Raw genomic sequence first — 16766 nt, forward strand, 5'->3', positions numbered from 1 at the left:
ACCTACCTCGTTGACTGGTGCCTCAGTATCTGATCTAGTAAATCTCGGGCCTTGCAGAGTCGGCCTTGGTTTCTGCATTGGGTTAAGGCTATGACGATCATCTTGAAGTCGTCTCCACCTCTGGAACGCGGACGTAAGTCGGGCAATTTCCGAGATATTCTTGTTTCTTGCAGAAGTAAAGCGGATTCTTGAAGTAGAGAATTGGGAATGAGCTCGGTGTTTATGGCTGAGGCCCGACCCGGGATTCGGGTGACTGACAGGGACAAGTCGAATCTAATAATCATGATGGATACACCCTTGGGTTTCTCCGTCAGGCATGGCACCATTACACCCACATCGATATAACAAGTATAACATTGATAGGGACCCTGTGGAGAAGGTGCTATCCTTCATTTAGTAGAAGGAGAGACTTATAGGATAATGGTCTTGTCCACGGGTACGGGTCTCTTTGCTTGTCAAGCAAAAGGAAAGATGAAAAAAAAAAAAAAAAGATGACCCATGCCCCAATTACTCCCGGCGCAGGATCGAAACCCTGACCAGTTTCACCATTAACTGGGATCCCCAATGCGGTATCACCCGTGCTCGTTGTTTCACCCAGTAATCAGATGGCCTTGTGTCTCTCACCCACTCAGCCACCCAGGGAGGATTCTGGCCGACTACCTTGCACTGGGGTCAAATAGACTGAATCCCATTGTTTGTGCCATATACAATTCTACTCCAACTGCCTCCACTGATAGAATCCATGGATATATAACCACCCTTTGGGCTCTATACCTTAGTCTGCTTTGTTTTATACTGCCCAGCTGTGTCATGTATATCATGTGAAACATTTATTTGCCTGTACTTCCCAATTGGCACTTCACAATATATCCAAGCCTCAAGAATTGCCTAGCAATTTGAAAAAGAGACAAAGAAATAAGACCATAACGTCAGTGCCATACTTCCCCTACTTCCCCCATACTTGCATTAATGCGGGGAGATCACGTGGGTAGCATCGGTTAGCATCGGCGTGCGGGCAGAACAGTCGATGTTCGAGTGCCAAATAAAATAGACACAATGCTCCCTTTCTCTTCAGGAATTTTAAAAAACATTCTTTTGAATTTGTCTCTACCACCGTTCCCTTTTTATCATGAGTTTCAGCCGCAGCGGGGGACTCACTGCCCGCAACTTCAGGCCTTGTCTACCCCAGAATCGCCTCCGCATTCGCTCCACCCTACCTCCGCTCTTGTCCCGGAGATTCCACGCCAGCTCTCTGCTATGGGGGATCAAATCACAAGTTCTGAAGGATGTCGGCGAGGGTAATTTATATCTTATTCCTACTTCATTTCTCAATTTATTCACTTACAATTACTAGGCATCACGGAAGTCCAGATCATTCAATGGTATGTGGAAGAAGGGGCTCATATTGAGGAATGGAAGCCCTTGTGCCAATATCAGTCGGATAAAGCTGTCGATGATGTGAGTGCTAGCTTCCTTGTTCCCTTATTATAGGTTAATGGCTAACGAACCCAGATTACTTCGAGATATGAGGGCGTTATCAAGAAACTACATTTCGAGACAGATGACACAGTGCCTACGGGAAGGGTGTGTACTACCTTCACTCCCGCCCACCTGGCATTCACACTGCAATTACCATACTAACAGGCTTGCGTAGGCACTCTGCGACATCGAAGTTGCAGATGGAAAATACCCCGATGATAACCCGCCGCCTGAATCAAGGGCAGCGCCGTCTGAACCTACCCCAGCCTCTGAGGTCCCAGCTGCAACTCTAGCACCCGAGTCCTCTCTAATAACCCCTCCTCCTATCAAAGTTCTGGACGAGACACCCAAGACAAAGCATGCATCTCTTGCAGTACCCGCAGTACGCGGGCTATTGAAGAGCCACAGCGTGAACATCCTCGAAGTCAACGGAACCGGCAAAGACGGGCGGGTGATGAAAGAAGACGTACTGAAGTTCGTTGCAGAGAGAGATTCTCCAGCGGTTCCAACATCAGTGCCCGCCCCAGTCTCCATGTCACCAGACACACGGCAAGCAGAGTCAATTGTCAACTTGACCCCGATGCAGTCACAGATGTTCAAGACAATGACCAAATCCCTGAACACCCCACACTTCCTCTACGCAGACGAACTCAAAGTCAACGACATCACCGCCATCCGCAAGAAACTCGCCAGCGACAAACGCGATCCTACCAAAATCACATTCCTCCCCTTCGTCGTCAAGGCCGTCTCACAAGCTCTGACCGAGTTCCCAATCCTCAACTCGAAAGTCGATACCACCGACCCCGCAAAGCCCAAGCTAGTCATGCGCGCCAAGCACAATATCGGAATTGCTATGGATACACCGAATGGGCTGATTGTTCCGAACATCAAGGACGTCGCCAGCCGCTCGATCGTCGACATTGCCGCTGAGATCGCGCGGCTCAGTGCCCTTGGTAACGCCGGCAAGTTGACGCCCGCTGATCTCAGTGGTGGCACTATCACCGTGTCGAATATCGGAGGTATCGGAGGTACATATGTGGCTCCGGTGATTGTGCCAACGGAGGTGGCTATTCTTGGCGTGGGTAGGTCTAGAGCTGTGCCGGTCTTTGATGAGGACGGACAGGTTACACGCGGGGATATGGTTAACTTCAGTTGGAGCGCGGACCACCGTGTCATTGATGGTGCGACAATGGCGAGGATGGGTAACAGGGTTAAGGACCTAGTTGAGTCGCCAGAGCTTATGCTTCTAAATCTCAGGTGAATTGGATAAATCACCTCTTGATAAACTATTTAGTTGCATCTAAATAAAAACAAATTGTGGTACATCTTAAGACACTGTGTACTTGGTTCATCTAATTTACTAGCTCCGATATATTATAGATTGAGCTACTTAGTACCTCGTACAGAGAAAACGAAAAGATGAAAAAAGATGTAGACAGGTCAATTGATATGAAAGTCCACACTTAAACAAAGGATATCGCGAAGCCTGCCAAGCCAGACAGTTGATATATCAAAACAGCACAAAACAGAAGCCCGAGATGCGAGCTTCAAGAACGCCAGATCTAAAACAGACCGGTGACATAGCCAAGCCGGCCAAAACACCAAACACCATTGGGAGGAACAACAAAATCAACAATCAACAGAAAAGAAACAAAATGCTAAACAATCCTCCATGCATAAATCATACCCATTTTGGGACAGCAATGGGACATCACCGACAATCCCACCAAGTAAAAAGTAAACTCACTCCCATCAATCTAAGGAAAGACAGAGACAAATCAATCACTTATACTCAGCAAGTTTATCAGTAACAGCATCAATAACATTCCGCTGCACCTCCTCCATGGTACCCTCAACATTGATAGTAATAGCATCCCACTCGCCCTTAGGCTCCTCAAGCGCCGCAAGCTGCGAGTGCACCATGCCGCTCTTCATGTAGTGTGATTCGCGCTGTGTGACACGGTGCATGAGCACATCTTCATTGAGCTTGAGGTAGACGAAGTGGATCTGCACCGAGGGCGAGCCGTACGCAGCGACGCGCATCACATCCCGGTACTTCTGCTTCAGCGCAGAGCAAGCTACCACCACGCCGGCGGGTGGGTGGAATTTGTTGGGTTCCGAGGGGGAGAGCGCATCGATTGCTGCCTGGCGCAGGGAGATCAGCCAGTCCCAGCGGTCTTCGTCTGTGAGTGGTATGCCTTTGCCCATTTTTTCTTTGTTTGCCACTGGGTGGTACTGGGGGTTTTGTTAGTTATTTGTGTATACATTTTGGAGTATTTTTCCGGGGTTATTGGGTTTGGGCGCAATTGGATGGTTGGAGGGTGTGTGTGTGTGTGTCTGGTGCGTTCAGGTACTTGGGTACTTACATCGTCGCCTTCTAGGAATGGGATGTCGAGCTCGGTGCGTAGGACGTTGCCGACGGTGCTCTTTCCGCATCCTGCTGGACCGGTCACGACCCAGATATGTTGCATTTGCGCGGGTTTGGAGGGTGTGGAGAGTGTGGAGGTTGTTACTCCGTTGGTTCCATTGGCGAGGTCCGGCATGATACGCGTCTTGCTCACGGCGGAATCTACTATGGTGGGAGCGTGAGGAGGCTGGGGTCGTTCTCCGGCGGAGAGCATGATGTAGAGAGGAAAGGAATGTGTTGATTTTTGGGGGAGAAATGGAGAGATGCTCTCTTTTGGATTTCCAGTGTAATAGTTTGGGTCGGAGTGGAGATATGACGCTGTGGTGATACACGGATAAAGTGTTCTATAACAGGTCTATAAGATTTTATTCAGAGAAATAAAAGTTTCAGAAATAAAAGCGCGAGCCTGCTTTTCTAAGTACTTATATTGTATCACAGTGGGTCGGGTAAGAAATTCAAACAGAAGCCGAGTGGGGGGAGACAACATCCGTACGGTTATTGGTTCTTTATATTTAAGGGGGGTTAGGCTAATTTGGATATCTTCAAACTATACCCGGGGAAGGTGAATAGCCGACCAGGTTCAGGGATATAAGATTATGTGTAACCATCCTTTTCTACTTATACTTTGCTATATTAACTGTCTAATTGATTCCTCCGTACACATCCATCAAATACATCCATAAAATACACACACAAATATCCTCATGATGTCACGGTATTTGGTACGGTAACTCACCCCCACGCTAGAAAGACACCGCCAGTTTTGATCCATCTCCTTCTCCTATCCCTCTCTGAATTTGAGTGGAATTTTGTATTGATCCCACTAATACCTGCGTCATTCCACGGTTCTTTATCTCCCACCTGTCCCGTGCCGAACAACACTCCGAGTAAGTCGAAACCGAGAGACGGCCCCCCACACTTTTGGGAGATTCGCAGATCCACCCGATTCTTGAAAGATCGTACACAGATTGCCGATACTCAATTCCGTGAAAACACAGGGGAGACAAAAATTCTGAGGGATATAGTCTCATCCGATAGGACACAACGTTGGAATGACACGAAAATATGAGTAGGAATATGCATGGTGATTCCCTAAAGTCACACCGATTGTACCTAGGTGTGCCTGGTACGCATGACCAGACCGTTGCTTTCCCCTCAGAATCCGGGGAAGAAGGGAACTTCCGGCGGGGTAAACGAGTCGGATCCTTGCTTGGACAGGAGGTGAATTTCCGCTGGTTTTATCTGTGGTCATGAGGGAAGCTGACTGACGGGAAGCGGATTCCGACATATCCGATCTCCTCCTGCTTATTCGGTGTAGTTTAGAGGGTGTGCTGAGCCCTGATCCGTATGGCTAATTTGTATCTGGACGGTTAAAAGACAGCGAATACGGGCTTCAGGTCCAATCGGTGGAAAATGTTGAGGCCCTGTCAATCTGACCTGTCTGAAGAAGCCTACGGAGTCCAAAGTCCAACGGGTAGTTGTAGATCAGTGGCATCACCTTTGATGTTGGTTCCAGAACTAACATCGGAAGAGACCAAATGGAGCTAAATATGAAAAGAGTATCGAATATCGTATATAGGCACTTATTCAGATCTTATACTCCAATCACCAGTTCTATGCAAAATTATGTCGAATATCAGTCCATGGGGGCGGGGCCGGGAGGCGGTATTACATAAGCCATCTCCAGGCCACCGCGACAGCTCCAGATCATCAAAGCTCCGACTTATTGGTTCGGGCCTCGATAGCTGCAGCCTCAATTACCTCCACTATGGCTTCGCTCTTCTTCTCCACCCCGGTCGACATCGATGTGGTCCTCGAGGACCTCGATGAGCGCCAGACCGTCGACGTCAAGCTCGACAAGGGCCGCCGCGAGCGGGTCCCTCTGTACATGGACGGCGAGTCCGTCAAGGGCGCCGTGACCATCAGACCGAAGGATGGCAAGCGACTGGAACACACGGGGATCAAGGTGCAATTTATTGGCACGATTGGTGCGTAGGACCTACCACCCAGCCTCTCCCGGCTGAATTCGCCATCGCAGACTGGCCGCTAACACCTTTCTATTTCGGAATACAGAGATGTTCTACGACCGAGGCAACCATTATGAATTCCTTTCCCTGGTCCAGGAGCTCGCCGCGCCCGGTGAGCTGCTTCACCCGCAGACCTTCCCCTTCAATTTCAAGAACGTCGAAAAGCAATACGAGTCTTACAATGGCATCAACGTCAAGCTGCGCTACTTTGTCCGGGTAACCGTCTCGCGGCGCATGGCGGATGTCATTCGGGAAAAGGACTTGTGGGTGTACTCGTACCGCATGCCACCTGAGAATAATAGCCCCATCAAGATGGACGTCGGTATCGAGGACTGCCTGCATATCGAATTCGAATACTCCAAATCCAAGTATCATCTCAAGGATGTGATTGTTGGCCGCATCTATTTCTTGCTCGTGCGGCTCAAGATCAAGCATATGGAATTGTCTATCATTCGGCGGGAGACAACGGGATCCCCGCCAAACCAATATAACGAGAGTGAGACTTTGGTGCGCTTTGAGGTATGTGGTTTATTGAATACACTTGACGTGATATTGGGATATGAAATACAGACCATAAGAATGCTAACTTGCGTGCAGATTATGGACGGTTCGCCATCGAGAGGTTAGTGAACAGCTCGAAAACTTTGAACCCCGCCACGGCCACCAACCCACGGACTTGATGATTCTCGCGAGGGTTGGCAAGCTTGGGGTAATCTTGAGCATAGCTGACTTTCCATAGGTGAAACCATTCCAATTCGTCTGTTCCTTGGTGGATTTGACTTGACGCCGACATTCCGCGACGTTAACAAGAAGTACTCGACAAGGTACTATCTCAGTCTCGTGCTGATTGACGAAGGTACGTCCTAATTACCCCATTCTTTCTCCATTCTTTCTCCATCCTTGGCAATCCTCAAATCACAGTCCATGATGCACCCCAGAATGCGGGGTGCAGAGACGGTCAAAATGCATGCAATATCTGTCGGCAATTGAAGTTACCCAATACAACCATCCAAGTCGGGCCGGCTTGCATCATTTCTTTGCCGATTTGCTTCCGAGCCCCCCCCCCAATTCCCGACACCCCCACGCTAAACCGCTTTTGGTCCCCAAACTCCACCGATACAATTTACCATACACTCTTCCCACCCTGATACATCATTGGCCCACAATCTCAATGCCAATTTCAAAACTAACCCAACAACAGATGCCCGCCGCTACTTCAAACAGTCTGAAATTGCGCTCTACCGCCAAGCCCCCGAGATCGCCCCGAACGCCCAGATCGCACAACAGCAGCAGATCCAGCAGCAGATGCTCCTCGAGCAACAGCGCCAGCAGCCCGCTCTCCCACCGGGCTCTGCTACCGCTGGACCCGGCAGAGAAGTCACCGCGCCGCTTCGGCAGGACCCTCAGCCTGTTCCCGCGCCAGCAGCATAGACTCTCATTCTATTCTCGTTATCGCTCGTGTGTTTCTTACAGCCTCTTGGTACCTGCGGATCTGTTCTTCTATACCCGCCTCTTGTCTCCGACCTCGATTTCCCCTACTCCTCTATTACTCATTATTCCTTTTGTGTATGTTCATCCTGTCTCACGGCTATGTCACGATATCACTCTGTAGTATACCTTACTCTGCCTACATTCGTGCCAAGTCTTATTTCAAATCGAACCTCATCTTAGATTCAGATTGTAGAATGTCTCCCTCTCTGATGTATTGTCTGGAAGAATCTTCATTCTGAAGTATAAAGTAAAACAATTCATTGATCGCCATAGTACATAGTACACACGCAGCCGGTATCATACTTCATCCACAACCAAGCTCTAGCTCTAATACTCAAACCGACCAATTTCCTGCAACACCTTCCCCAGCGCCTGGAGAATCTGCCCATCATCACGCTCTTTACCAGCGACCTGGACAGCGCGCACAACCAACGGATAAATCCACTCAAGGTGTTTCCGATAGTGGTGCTCCTCCGCATCCCCACCCTCAACAACCGAGACGGTCTTCAGCGAAGGCGGATCCGGGATAGCCGACGGCTCACTCTTCAGCTCGACCATGCGGACGAGCAGATGGAGCAGGGCCTTGCGGGCAGGCGTGGGCTGGGGCATCAAGCCGCGCAGCGGCTGGTCTGCGATATAAGACTTGAGCGAGACCGCGCAGCGCAGGAGGAGGTAGGGCGAGATCGAGCGTGCGAGCAGAGTCTGCGGGGACGGTTCGTCGGGTTTTGTCTCCGTCTTGGCTTGCGAGCGTGCGGCGAGCTCGAAGAGCGTGTCTATAAGGACGTAGGCTATTCCCGGGCGCAGGGTTGGTGGTGGGTTGAAGGTACGGCCGGGACGTACGGTGTAGAAGTCCTGTAGAGGTGCGTCTTCGAGGCCGGTGGCGGGGAGGTCGAAGCGGAGGGGGGCATAGATGAAGGAGGAGTTGAAGAGAGCGCGGGCGAAGTCGCGGCGAACGGTGTCTGGGATTGCTGCTGCTCCGAGAGATGGGAGGATGAGAGTCTTCAGGCGGGTGAAGGCTTTGGTGTCGAATGCTTCGTCTGCGGTGATTCGGGCGTTGGGGGGTTGTTGGGATTGCGGGCCGCGGGCAGAAACAATTCCATTTGTGATGTCGACGATGCGTTGCCAGAACTGGGATGTTTCGGACTCGTTTGTCTTCGTGTATTGCTTTTCCACGTAGGGGACCGCGACTTGGATAACGTTCAGGGATACTGTTGTGGCCTTTTGCCATAGGAACGGCTCGCGGTCCTTCCCTTGCCATGTGTATTTTTGCGCAACTAGAGCACTGAGGTGTTCGAGGGATTTTGCAAGAGCACCATTAGTGAAGACGTCTTGCTTGATGCCGAATTCGGCAATGTACCAGCTGACAAGATCGATGGCGCGTTTCGAAAAGGCCACGAACGCTGGCCTTCGAGTGTCGCTGCCGGGGCTCCATTTTGATAGTGCTGAATCAGATAGTCCGGCAAGACACGAGAGAATATCCGGCTGGGAGTCCTCTTTCTCCAGGCAGAGCGTCTTGATACAATCAATGACTAGCGCTTGCAGGGCCGAGGGTCGGTCGATATCTGGAGAGTATCGCGGGGAGACCGAGTTCCACACAAGCAAGCTGAGGTGATGAAGGACCTTTTCGATGTGTCTCGTGGTCAGCTGGTCTTTGTAAAGACGATAGACCTGTTGGAATGTATGTAGATAAGCCAAAGCCGCATCCTGGTTAGGTTGTTCTAAGTCAAGCGTCTTCTCGTCACCAGCAGGGTGTCCGTTTTCCCAAAGAAGCCACGCACATTCAAGAGCATCGTTGCTAAGTTCGGCTCCATCCTGCACCCGAAGGAGAACTGCTGAGAGGCTAAAAAACGTTGCTTCGCTGAAATCCAAAATATGCAAGTCAATGAGATTTTGCAAGTACTTCAAAAGTCGATTCCAGGATTGATCGAACTTCTCGTCGTGCACAAGGGTCTCGAAGAAATTCGTGATCAGATTTGATAAACCCTTGATCATCACCACTGTCGTATCCACCCACGCCTTGAAGTCATCCGATTTTGCATTGCTCCGATTGTTCTTGGCTTGGAGCAGAGGGGTCTCAATCCCCTCGGTCATCTTAAAGAGGACCATGTTTAGGCACAGACGCCACGCTTTAGGGGAAAGCTGCTGCCCGTAGGCGTCGAAAATGCGCAGAAGCGTATGGACTGCGCTATTTCGAATCTCAGGTCGACTGTCTGTCGTGATATCAACGATGCGAAGCAACAGCAGCAGCCACAACGAGTTCCGAGAAACAGAAGGGTCTTCGTCATGAGCCAATTTAGCTAGATCTTCTTCGCTGACGGATGAATCAACATGGCTAAGTGAGATCTGCTCAATCTGGCCTTGGAGAAAGTCGGAAACGTTCCAGAAAAACGAGGTGGTGGTGAGGGAGATGTTGAAATCTTGGGTTTGCGACGTAAAGCTAGAGAAGGCATTCACCAAGCTCAGGAGACAGGGTGCTGGTAGCAGAGAAAGGAAGTCAGATGCAACAAGATGCAAAGACTTATACGCAGCACGTACCAAACGAGGGCCTGCTGGAAGGACCGATGATCTGCGCTCTATCAGAGTGGAAGGCCGGTCGCCAGTTCCAGAATCTGGGGCAAGTTGGAAAACACCAGATATTAGATCAAATATGAGGTGCCATCCGTCCACGAAAGTTTCTGCATACTGTTCCAGAATGTTATCTAACACTTCCAAGGTCTGTTCGTGGATTTCGATCACGGTTATCGGTAAAGACTTGGAGGTGTGCATGTCCGATGCATAGAGCGAGGCCACCTGGGCTTTCAATGTCTGCAGATTCCTCGTCTGCACTTGATTGTAGACTTTCTCGTCGTCTTCGTCCCTTTGTTTCATTGTTGAGAATACGAGTGAATTCAAAATTGCGCTTGCCTGCAGGCGAAGATTCGGACTGACAGTAGTATTTGCGGAAGTTGAGATGAGGCTTTGCGTCAGTAGCTCCCATGCTTTGCTGTCATCTTCTTCGAGCGAAGACAGTCTCCCAAGGTTTGCCTTGGCTAGTTCGTTTCCTTTCTCCAGTACAAATTTGAGTTCCTCGTCTTGCATTCTTGATTTTCCGACGGTATGCGATACGCGCCGGGAACCTTGGTGCAAGCGTCCACTTCCTTGGGAGGATTGCGGCGTTCGGGGCATTTCTGATACTTCCTGAGCATCACCCTGGTTGCGACGTTGCTCCGTAAATGTTGACAGATTCAACAAGGCAAGTAACATTTCCTCAAAGGATGCACTTGGGAAATCGCTAGTGCTTTCAAGCATTTTGTTAGAAGCCGCCTGGACCGCAATCACTTCGGTCCCAAGATTAGCAGTGGGAACATCGTTACCTGGGGTGACTGAAGTCTCCCCAGTCCCACTAGCCGATTTAACCATCGCACTTGAGGACATGCCAATCACCAGTCCAGTATATTGAAGTGTTTCAAAAAGGATGGACCAGGCCGGCTGATCCAATGTCGGCCCCAAAGCAATTCCGAGGTTGAGCAAAGCCCGCATACAAAGTAAGTTCCTTGTGCTTAAAGACACGGGAGGCCCTTCTCCCGCGGTTGTTCCTGCAGACTCCATTGATAAAGAACTGGAATTTGACAGATCCGCACTTCTCCGTTTCTTTTGGAGTGTGTCACTTTGCTGGGAGCCAGTGGCAGACACATTGTGTGACTTGGCACTACCCCCACTCGCAGGCGTGGCAGCCTTTCCAAGAGTTGTTAAGAAAGCATCTCGGGGAACAGACAATCTCAGAAGACCCGCCACATGAGCTAACTTTTGGAATGCTCGAACGAGATTGTGGTAATACTCGTCATCTAAGGATGCGCGCAAAAAGGTGGAACAAGCTGCTAGGACAGCAGGCCAACAGTTCTCTATTATCCCCGCACAAGTCTTGATGGCAGAGTATTGTACATGAGACTGCAGGTCCAGAGGATTGATGGGCACATGTGATTTTTTTGATGACGAGCTAGACTGCACTCGAATGGGTTCTGCTGTAAAATCCTGGGAAGATCTGGCGGAGTCGGGTCCCTGGACGGGGCTCATAAGTCGATTCTTGCGTCTTTGCTTTAGATCCGGGACCGTTAATGGAAGAATGAATTTCGCGAGCCCTTCAGCAAAGCTGCTGATACAATTAAGAACAAGGCTGTAAATGTAAGTGTCCGGCGGTGTGGGCGGATCTGTCTTGTCGAGGAGATCGATATATGGCGTACGAACAACACTCCACTGAGTGCTGATTCCAGGTACCTTGGTTTCACTTGGAGGAACAGTTGACCCAATAACACCAGCAACACCGCCGGTTTCAAGAGTGATTTGGTCCTCTGTGGTGGATCTTGAGTGGTCCGCGCGTGAAGGTACTGTTGATTGATTGCTGACGCCAATCAACAAAGGCTTCTCTGAAGCTAGCCGAACAAGGGCAGCCATGTGGTCGCGGAGGATGTTCTTTCTGCCTTCCTCGCCGTCATACAATGTATAGATCAGCCGCACAGTACCTGGCTCGGAGTATAACCCTCTGAAAACCTCCATGCAGAGTAGTCGCTTCCAAGGCGCTGTTCCATCCGGTTCAACGAGATGGGTTATCAGACTCAATGCCATCTCGCATTCTGTAGTCAAGAGAGACATATGACGCTTCAGAAGAATGAGAAGAATTCGAGCGACTCGAACAGTTTGAGCGAATGAATACCTCTCGGATAGACAACGGACGGCCAGTGGTAACAACCGAACGCGCAGCACTTGCGAAAGTTCGGGATGTCCCACAAAAAGACGGCCGCTATTCAGGAGAATACTCTCAATAAGTTCGAGCACAAAAGTCGGCGATAGGGTTCGTGTTCGCAGAAATTGTAGTGGCTCACCATCGATCAGACGACAGAGATCATCCAATACTTGCAGTGCATCATAAGCGAAGTAGCCGATGTCGAGCGACTGACCATCGATTTTGATGGTTGTGGTGATTTTGGCATCTTTGGGAAGGTTGTCTTCACTTGAAACTCTTTCAAAAGTCGATACCACCAGCTGTTGGAGAGTAGCCGCGGCAGTACTAGAGACTGCAATCGTTTTGCTTGCCTGTAATGTGGCGCATATTTCCAACGTGTTCGCAAGAAGCTCCCCGCTCAATTCATTGGAATAAAACTGCAAAAGCGAAGGCAGAGATTGTAGAATTTTCAGCTGAATATCAAGGCCTAGAAAGCGTTAGCGCAATTTAAAGGTGTTGGTTTGTTTGGCCATTTACTCAAGCTCGTTGTCTCCTTCAGACCCGAAAGGACATCTTTCAAACGACTCGAGGGTAATGACCGAGATGCAATTAGTCTCTGTAAACAGATCACACCAATACCGGCCAGCTTCGCATGCCGAGTATGGCATGCAATGATGAATGGCTCGGCGAAATTCGGTTTGCGAACAAGGTCTAATGGCGATTTAGCGGTTGGGAACGACAAAGGGTTGCCATGTAAGAACTTACCCGCTGCTATCTGAGCCTCGGAAGTTGAGGGCAGTGCCTTGAGCTCATTCAACGATTGTTCAGCGGCCTGTCAATTCCTCGTTAGTGTGCCATGGCCGATGATGCCTAGAGAGTGATAACCAACATTTCGCAAATCGGAGTTTTTCCTTCGAGACTCATGAATCAAATTGGCGATCTCCGTCTGCAAGAATTGGGAGGACATTTCTGGTATAGGTTTGTTATATCAAAGCATGGCCAGCACAGGCTAATGCCCGAGGTCCCGATGTCAACAGTACAGGCAGCTCTCGATCGCAGATGAATGGATGGGTGTTTCCACACCAGACTAGATGCAAATTTGAAGCTTTGAGATCAAGTTCATGTGAGCAGCAAGAGAACAATGACAACGATTCTGCTATTACAACGATTCCACGATGGCTTCAACAAGGCGTGGCATCTCCAACAGGTGCCAAGCCATCGATAAGCCGTATCGCACGTGACTGTGCTCCAACTTGACCGCCCAGCGCATTGCCCCTCTTATCGCAACATCCCTCTTTGGTATCTGCTCACACTTGTCGAGATATTTCCAGCCTCTGAAACCACTACTCGGTGCTCAACATGGCTGCTAAGGTCCCAAGAAACTTTCGACTCCTGGAGGAGCTCGAGAAGGGCGAGAAGGGTCTGAGTGCAGGTACGATTGACCCCACGATCTCCGACAATGTCCGATCTCAGATCACTGACGTATCTTACTTCTTCTTAGACGCCTGCTCGTACGGACTTGCTGATGGGGAGGATATGATGATGAGCAACTGGAATGGAACCATTCTTGGCCCGCCTCACGTTAGTTTCTGGCTCTACTCCACGTCACCATGAAACTATCGCTAATCTGCCATCTTTCAGAGCGTTCATGAGAACCGGATATACAGTGTGAACATTCACTGCGGACCTGACTACCCCGATAACCCGCCTACCATTCAATTCGTTTCTCGAGTCAACATCCCCTGTGTTGATCCCAGCTCTGGAAAGGTATGAAGAGAGGGTACCAAAACATGAAGCCATTACTGAGTGATTGTACTACAGGTTGATCCGTCGAAGCTTCCAACCCTTGCGCAGTGGAAACGAGACAACACCATGGAGACAGTTCTGATTGAGTTAAGAAGGTGAGCACAAAGTATGGCACAAGATCGATGGTTGGTGTTGACACTTTGTTTCAGGTACATGGCCTTGCCCCAGCATAAGAAGCTACCGCAGCCCCCGGAGGGCTCGACTTTCTAGTCCAGCATATGTGACCCACTCAGTGCAGGCGGATCTCGGAGTATCAGGGTCGGCTTCATTTAAATTTCCTGGCTTCTTCTCGTTTTCTATGACCCTAGAGCGTGTACAGTCTCTGCATGAAAGCATCGGCAGGGGTTATTTTGGGCCCCAACTTTCAATTTTCATCCCTACATTAGGTATTCATCTCTGAAGTGTTTTGTTTCGTGGAACTGGGCATTGCGGCAGGCGCCTGTTTACCAACAACAAAAAACAAATGATATTCTTTTATCGTGTGACAACGTAGAATGATTCACTTAGCCCATGATTGTATTTCCATGCGCATGCGCAAGTTCTAGTTGTCTAGCATGGAGCAACCAAAGGTTGTGGAACAGTATGGTGAACATAGGGACAAGGGAAGGCGTCAAGGGGACCAGCCCTTGAGGGAGAACCTTGGAAGTCAGAGAGAGGTCAGAGTCACTGAGGGCATCAAAGCCATCCAGCAAGTCAGTACTCGGGATAAGACCATACAAGAGCCAAAGAGCCACACGGGGAGACAGACGGACACACCAGGGGGTGGACAGTGCGACAAGAAGACAAGATGTTGACAACAGACACAGCATAGGGAACAACATTTACATCTACAGGAAAGATTCTTCTCCAAGCGCCCGGACAAGCCGAACAATTGATGAAAAAGGAGTTCGCGTCGATCGGGGGTAGTGTAAGCCCAATGACACAGTGCAACGAGGCATGCGCAAGCACAGGGGCCAAGTCGCATGATCCAAAAATAGGAATAATCAAAGTGTTTCCTGGACGGAAACTTTCAGAGATTAAACTGAAAAGAACAGATACTACACTTGATCTAAGCCAATTGGCAAAGAGAGCTGAAGAAGAAAGAAAAGAGAAGGAAGTTCTGTGGGCACGGCTGGGTATATATAGAAATTTGTGGTCAGGTGACTTCGACCAAAGGCGGTACCCCTGGCATAATAAGCTAACCTGATTGGGACGCCGACCGAAATATGTAATGCGGTGCGCTAATCTATTTACAGTAGGCGGTAAACGGGCGGTGTCCATGGTCGAGATAAGATATATCCAGATGGTTGTTTGGCTTTCCAAGGTTGGCTTCATTATTGTGATAACCATTCAACACTGGAGAATGCATAAAGTGCTGGTGCCTAAGCATAGTGGAGCTCATCGTTTTGCTTGTGAGAGATGAATTCCTCTGTTTCCAGTCCTTCCAGCTGACAATCTGTCTCCGATAGGTTTGGCACTTTATCGAGCACTTCTCCGACAATGCCGTCCTTCAACTGTAAACACTCCGTGGCTGGGTGAGATCAAACCCCTCATTCGACAGAATTTCCGAAAATATAAGAAACTACAAAGCCCATCGCAAACAGCAAATGCCTTGAAGGCAGGCTATGAGGTATGCTCATCGAATCTTTGTCTAGGCTGAGCGTATGTTGATATTTTCTCGCTGTATGACAGGCTCTAGATCTCCTCTCTTCGTCGCATACCAATCAGCATGATGCACACCGAATTACAACACTCATATCCAAAGCCAGGGCACAAAAAGATAACTATGCTGCGATGCAAAGGAAAATTCGGCCAGTAGCGCCACCTGCCAAAGCCCTTACGCCCAAGCAATCCCGAAAAGAAAACTCAATCCGCTTCCAGGAGGAAACAAATCAGCGACATCCGAACGCCACCTCGATCCTAAACCGACCCCATCCGTTGGGTGACAAGAAGCGCAATGTCCCTGTACTTGTCAATGCGCGCGGACTTCCATTCTTGCGCTATAAAAAGCCGCAGCCGAGAAACGTTAGCAGTGTGATACGAACAAAACTTGGGAATCGCTGGAACTGGATTGAACGTCGAGACAGGTTGAAAATAGAACTACTTTTCGCCAAGGACGAAGAGGAATGGGATCGCATCACCAGAATTCAGGAGCCATCCACCTGGTCTGAGCATCCTGCTAATGCCATTGTCGATGTCAATACGAAAATCGCACACTTCGATATGCATGCCAAAGAGCTTGCAGATAACATGTGGAAGATTGTTCTAGCTGAAAAGGCTTTGGCGGAAGAAGAAGCTAGCCAAAAGCAGCCAAAGCAATGAACCAGAGTGGTCTGCCTTACCGCGCATGTTTCGTTGCCATTTCAAAGTACATTTCCCTAGCTCTTCGGCCAGACAGATGTTCCTCAAGGCATACGATACGAGGCCGTTATAGCCTGGGTCCATGTCTGGCCACATCAGAGCCACCTACGTCTATGGCTATGCCATTGTCAATATCGCCCAAGATCAGAACACAAAGGTCGGTTGCTCGAAGTATTCAAGGCATGGTACATTATCCATGCCGACCTGGGCAGGTATGTCCTTTCTTGATCATATCCTATCAATGGGCACCATGGACTGCTAGCATGCCGAAGTCACTTGGCTCCAGCAGGCAGCTCAAACCAAGACAGCACCTCCCTTTCGAGCCTTTTTTGTCTACTGATTGAGCATTATCTTTCCCTGTACCATAACCTAAGTCCATGTGGACTTTCAGATCTGTACATTACTCCGCCTACCCTTGATACCAGTTCACTGATTGCTCAGTATAATCATACCCATTCAACAAGGCTATAATACATAATTTCATGAAGTAATGGGAGGTCATTAACATTTCTATGTA

General features: G+C 49.4%; 7 protein-coding genes across 7 annotated transcripts; 5 read left to right on the forward strand and 2 right to left on the reverse strand.

Moving 5' to 3' along the window:
- Positions 1–1129: 1129 nt before the first annotated feature.
- On the forward strand, positions 1130–2740 carry N7471_000566 (uncharacterized protein; the record flags this gene model as incomplete). The annotated part of the gene is made up of 4 exons (XM_057273287.1): positions 1130–1298; positions 1355–1458; positions 1513–1584; positions 1655–2740. The coding sequence occupies 4 exons, from the start codon at positions 1130–1132 to the stop codon at positions 2738–2740; spliced, it is 1431 nt and encodes a 476-aa protein (XP_057141466.1).
- Positions 2741–3261: 521 nt separating this feature from the next.
- On the reverse strand, positions 3262–4100 carry N7471_000567 (gluconokinase; the record flags this gene model as incomplete). Its single annotated transcript, XM_057273288.1, has 2 exons — positions 3262–3714; positions 3846–4100. 2 exons carry the CDS (start codon positions 4098–4100, stop codon positions 3262–3264), a joined length of 708 nt encoding a protein of 235 aa, XP_057141467.1.
- Positions 4101–5525: 1425 nt separating this feature from the next.
- N7471_000568 (vacuolar protein sorting-associated protein 26) lies at positions 5526–7620 on the forward strand. The gene is made up of 5 exons (XM_057273289.1): positions 5526–5874; positions 5960–6432; positions 6511–6535; positions 6653–6769; positions 7115–7620. Exons 1-5 carry the CDS (start codon positions 5655–5657, stop codon positions 7342–7344), a joined length of 1065 nt encoding a protein of 354 aa, XP_057141468.1. The 5' UTR covers positions 5526–5654; the 3' UTR covers positions 7345–7620.
- A 111-nt stretch (positions 7621–7731) lies between these two features.
- On the reverse strand, positions 7732–13070 carry N7471_000569 (uncharacterized protein; the record flags this gene model as incomplete). Its single annotated transcript, XM_057273290.1, has 4 exons — positions 7732–12590; positions 12641–12814; positions 12869–12935; positions 12993–13070. The coding sequence occupies 4 exons, from the start codon at positions 13068–13070 to the stop codon at positions 7732–7734; spliced, it is 5178 nt and encodes a 1725-aa protein (XP_057141469.1).
- A 392-nt stretch (positions 13071–13462) lies between these two features.
- N7471_000570 (E2 ubiquitin-conjugating protein MMS2) lies at positions 13463–14119 on the forward strand (the record flags this gene model as incomplete). The annotated part of the gene is made up of 5 exons (XM_057273291.1): positions 13463–13535; positions 13605–13684; positions 13745–13870; positions 13925–14004; positions 14059–14119. 5 exons carry the CDS (start codon positions 13463–13465, stop codon positions 14117–14119), a joined length of 420 nt encoding a protein of 139 aa, XP_057141470.1.
- A 344-nt stretch (positions 14120–14463) lies between these two features.
- N7471_000571 (uncharacterized protein) lies at positions 14464–14703 on the forward strand (the record flags this gene model as incomplete). Its single annotated transcript, XM_057273292.1, has 1 exon — positions 14464–14703. The coding sequence occupies one exon, from the start codon at positions 14464–14466 to the stop codon at positions 14701–14703; it is 240 nt and encodes a 79-aa protein (XP_057141471.1).
- A 488-nt stretch (positions 14704–15191) lies between these two features.
- On the forward strand, positions 15192–16210 carry N7471_000572 (LYR motif-containing protein; the record flags this gene model as incomplete). The annotated part of the gene is made up of 3 exons (XM_057273293.1): positions 15192–15300; positions 15358–15518; positions 15581–16210. The coding sequence occupies 3 exons, from the start codon at positions 15192–15194 to the stop codon at positions 16208–16210; spliced, it is 900 nt and encodes a 299-aa protein (XP_057141472.1).
- Positions 16211–16766: the final 556 nt, after the last annotated feature.

This window comes from Penicillium samsonianum (assembly GCF_028829775.1).
Source record: "Penicillium samsonianum strain IBT 33392 chromosome Unknown utg000001l_segment0_segment0, whole genome shotgun sequence".
NCBI lineage: Eukaryota > Fungi > Ascomycota > Eurotiomycetes > Eurotiales > Aspergillaceae > Penicillium > Penicillium samsonianum.

Excerpts from the sequence above, each read along its gene's own strand:
- N7471_000568 (XM_057273289.1), top strand. The coding sequence starts at position 5,655 with ATGGCTTCGCTCTTCTTCTCCACCCCGGTCGACATCGATGTGGTCCTC. Across the intron at positions 5,875-5,959 it reads GCAATTTATTGGCACGATTG|AGATGTTCTACGACCGAGGC; the intron begins GTGCGTAGGACC and ends TTCGGAATACAG. Across the intron at positions 6,536-6,652 it reads GGACGGTTCGCCATCGAGAG|GTGAAACCATTCCAATTCGT; the intron begins GTTAGTGAACAG and ends GACTTTCCATAG.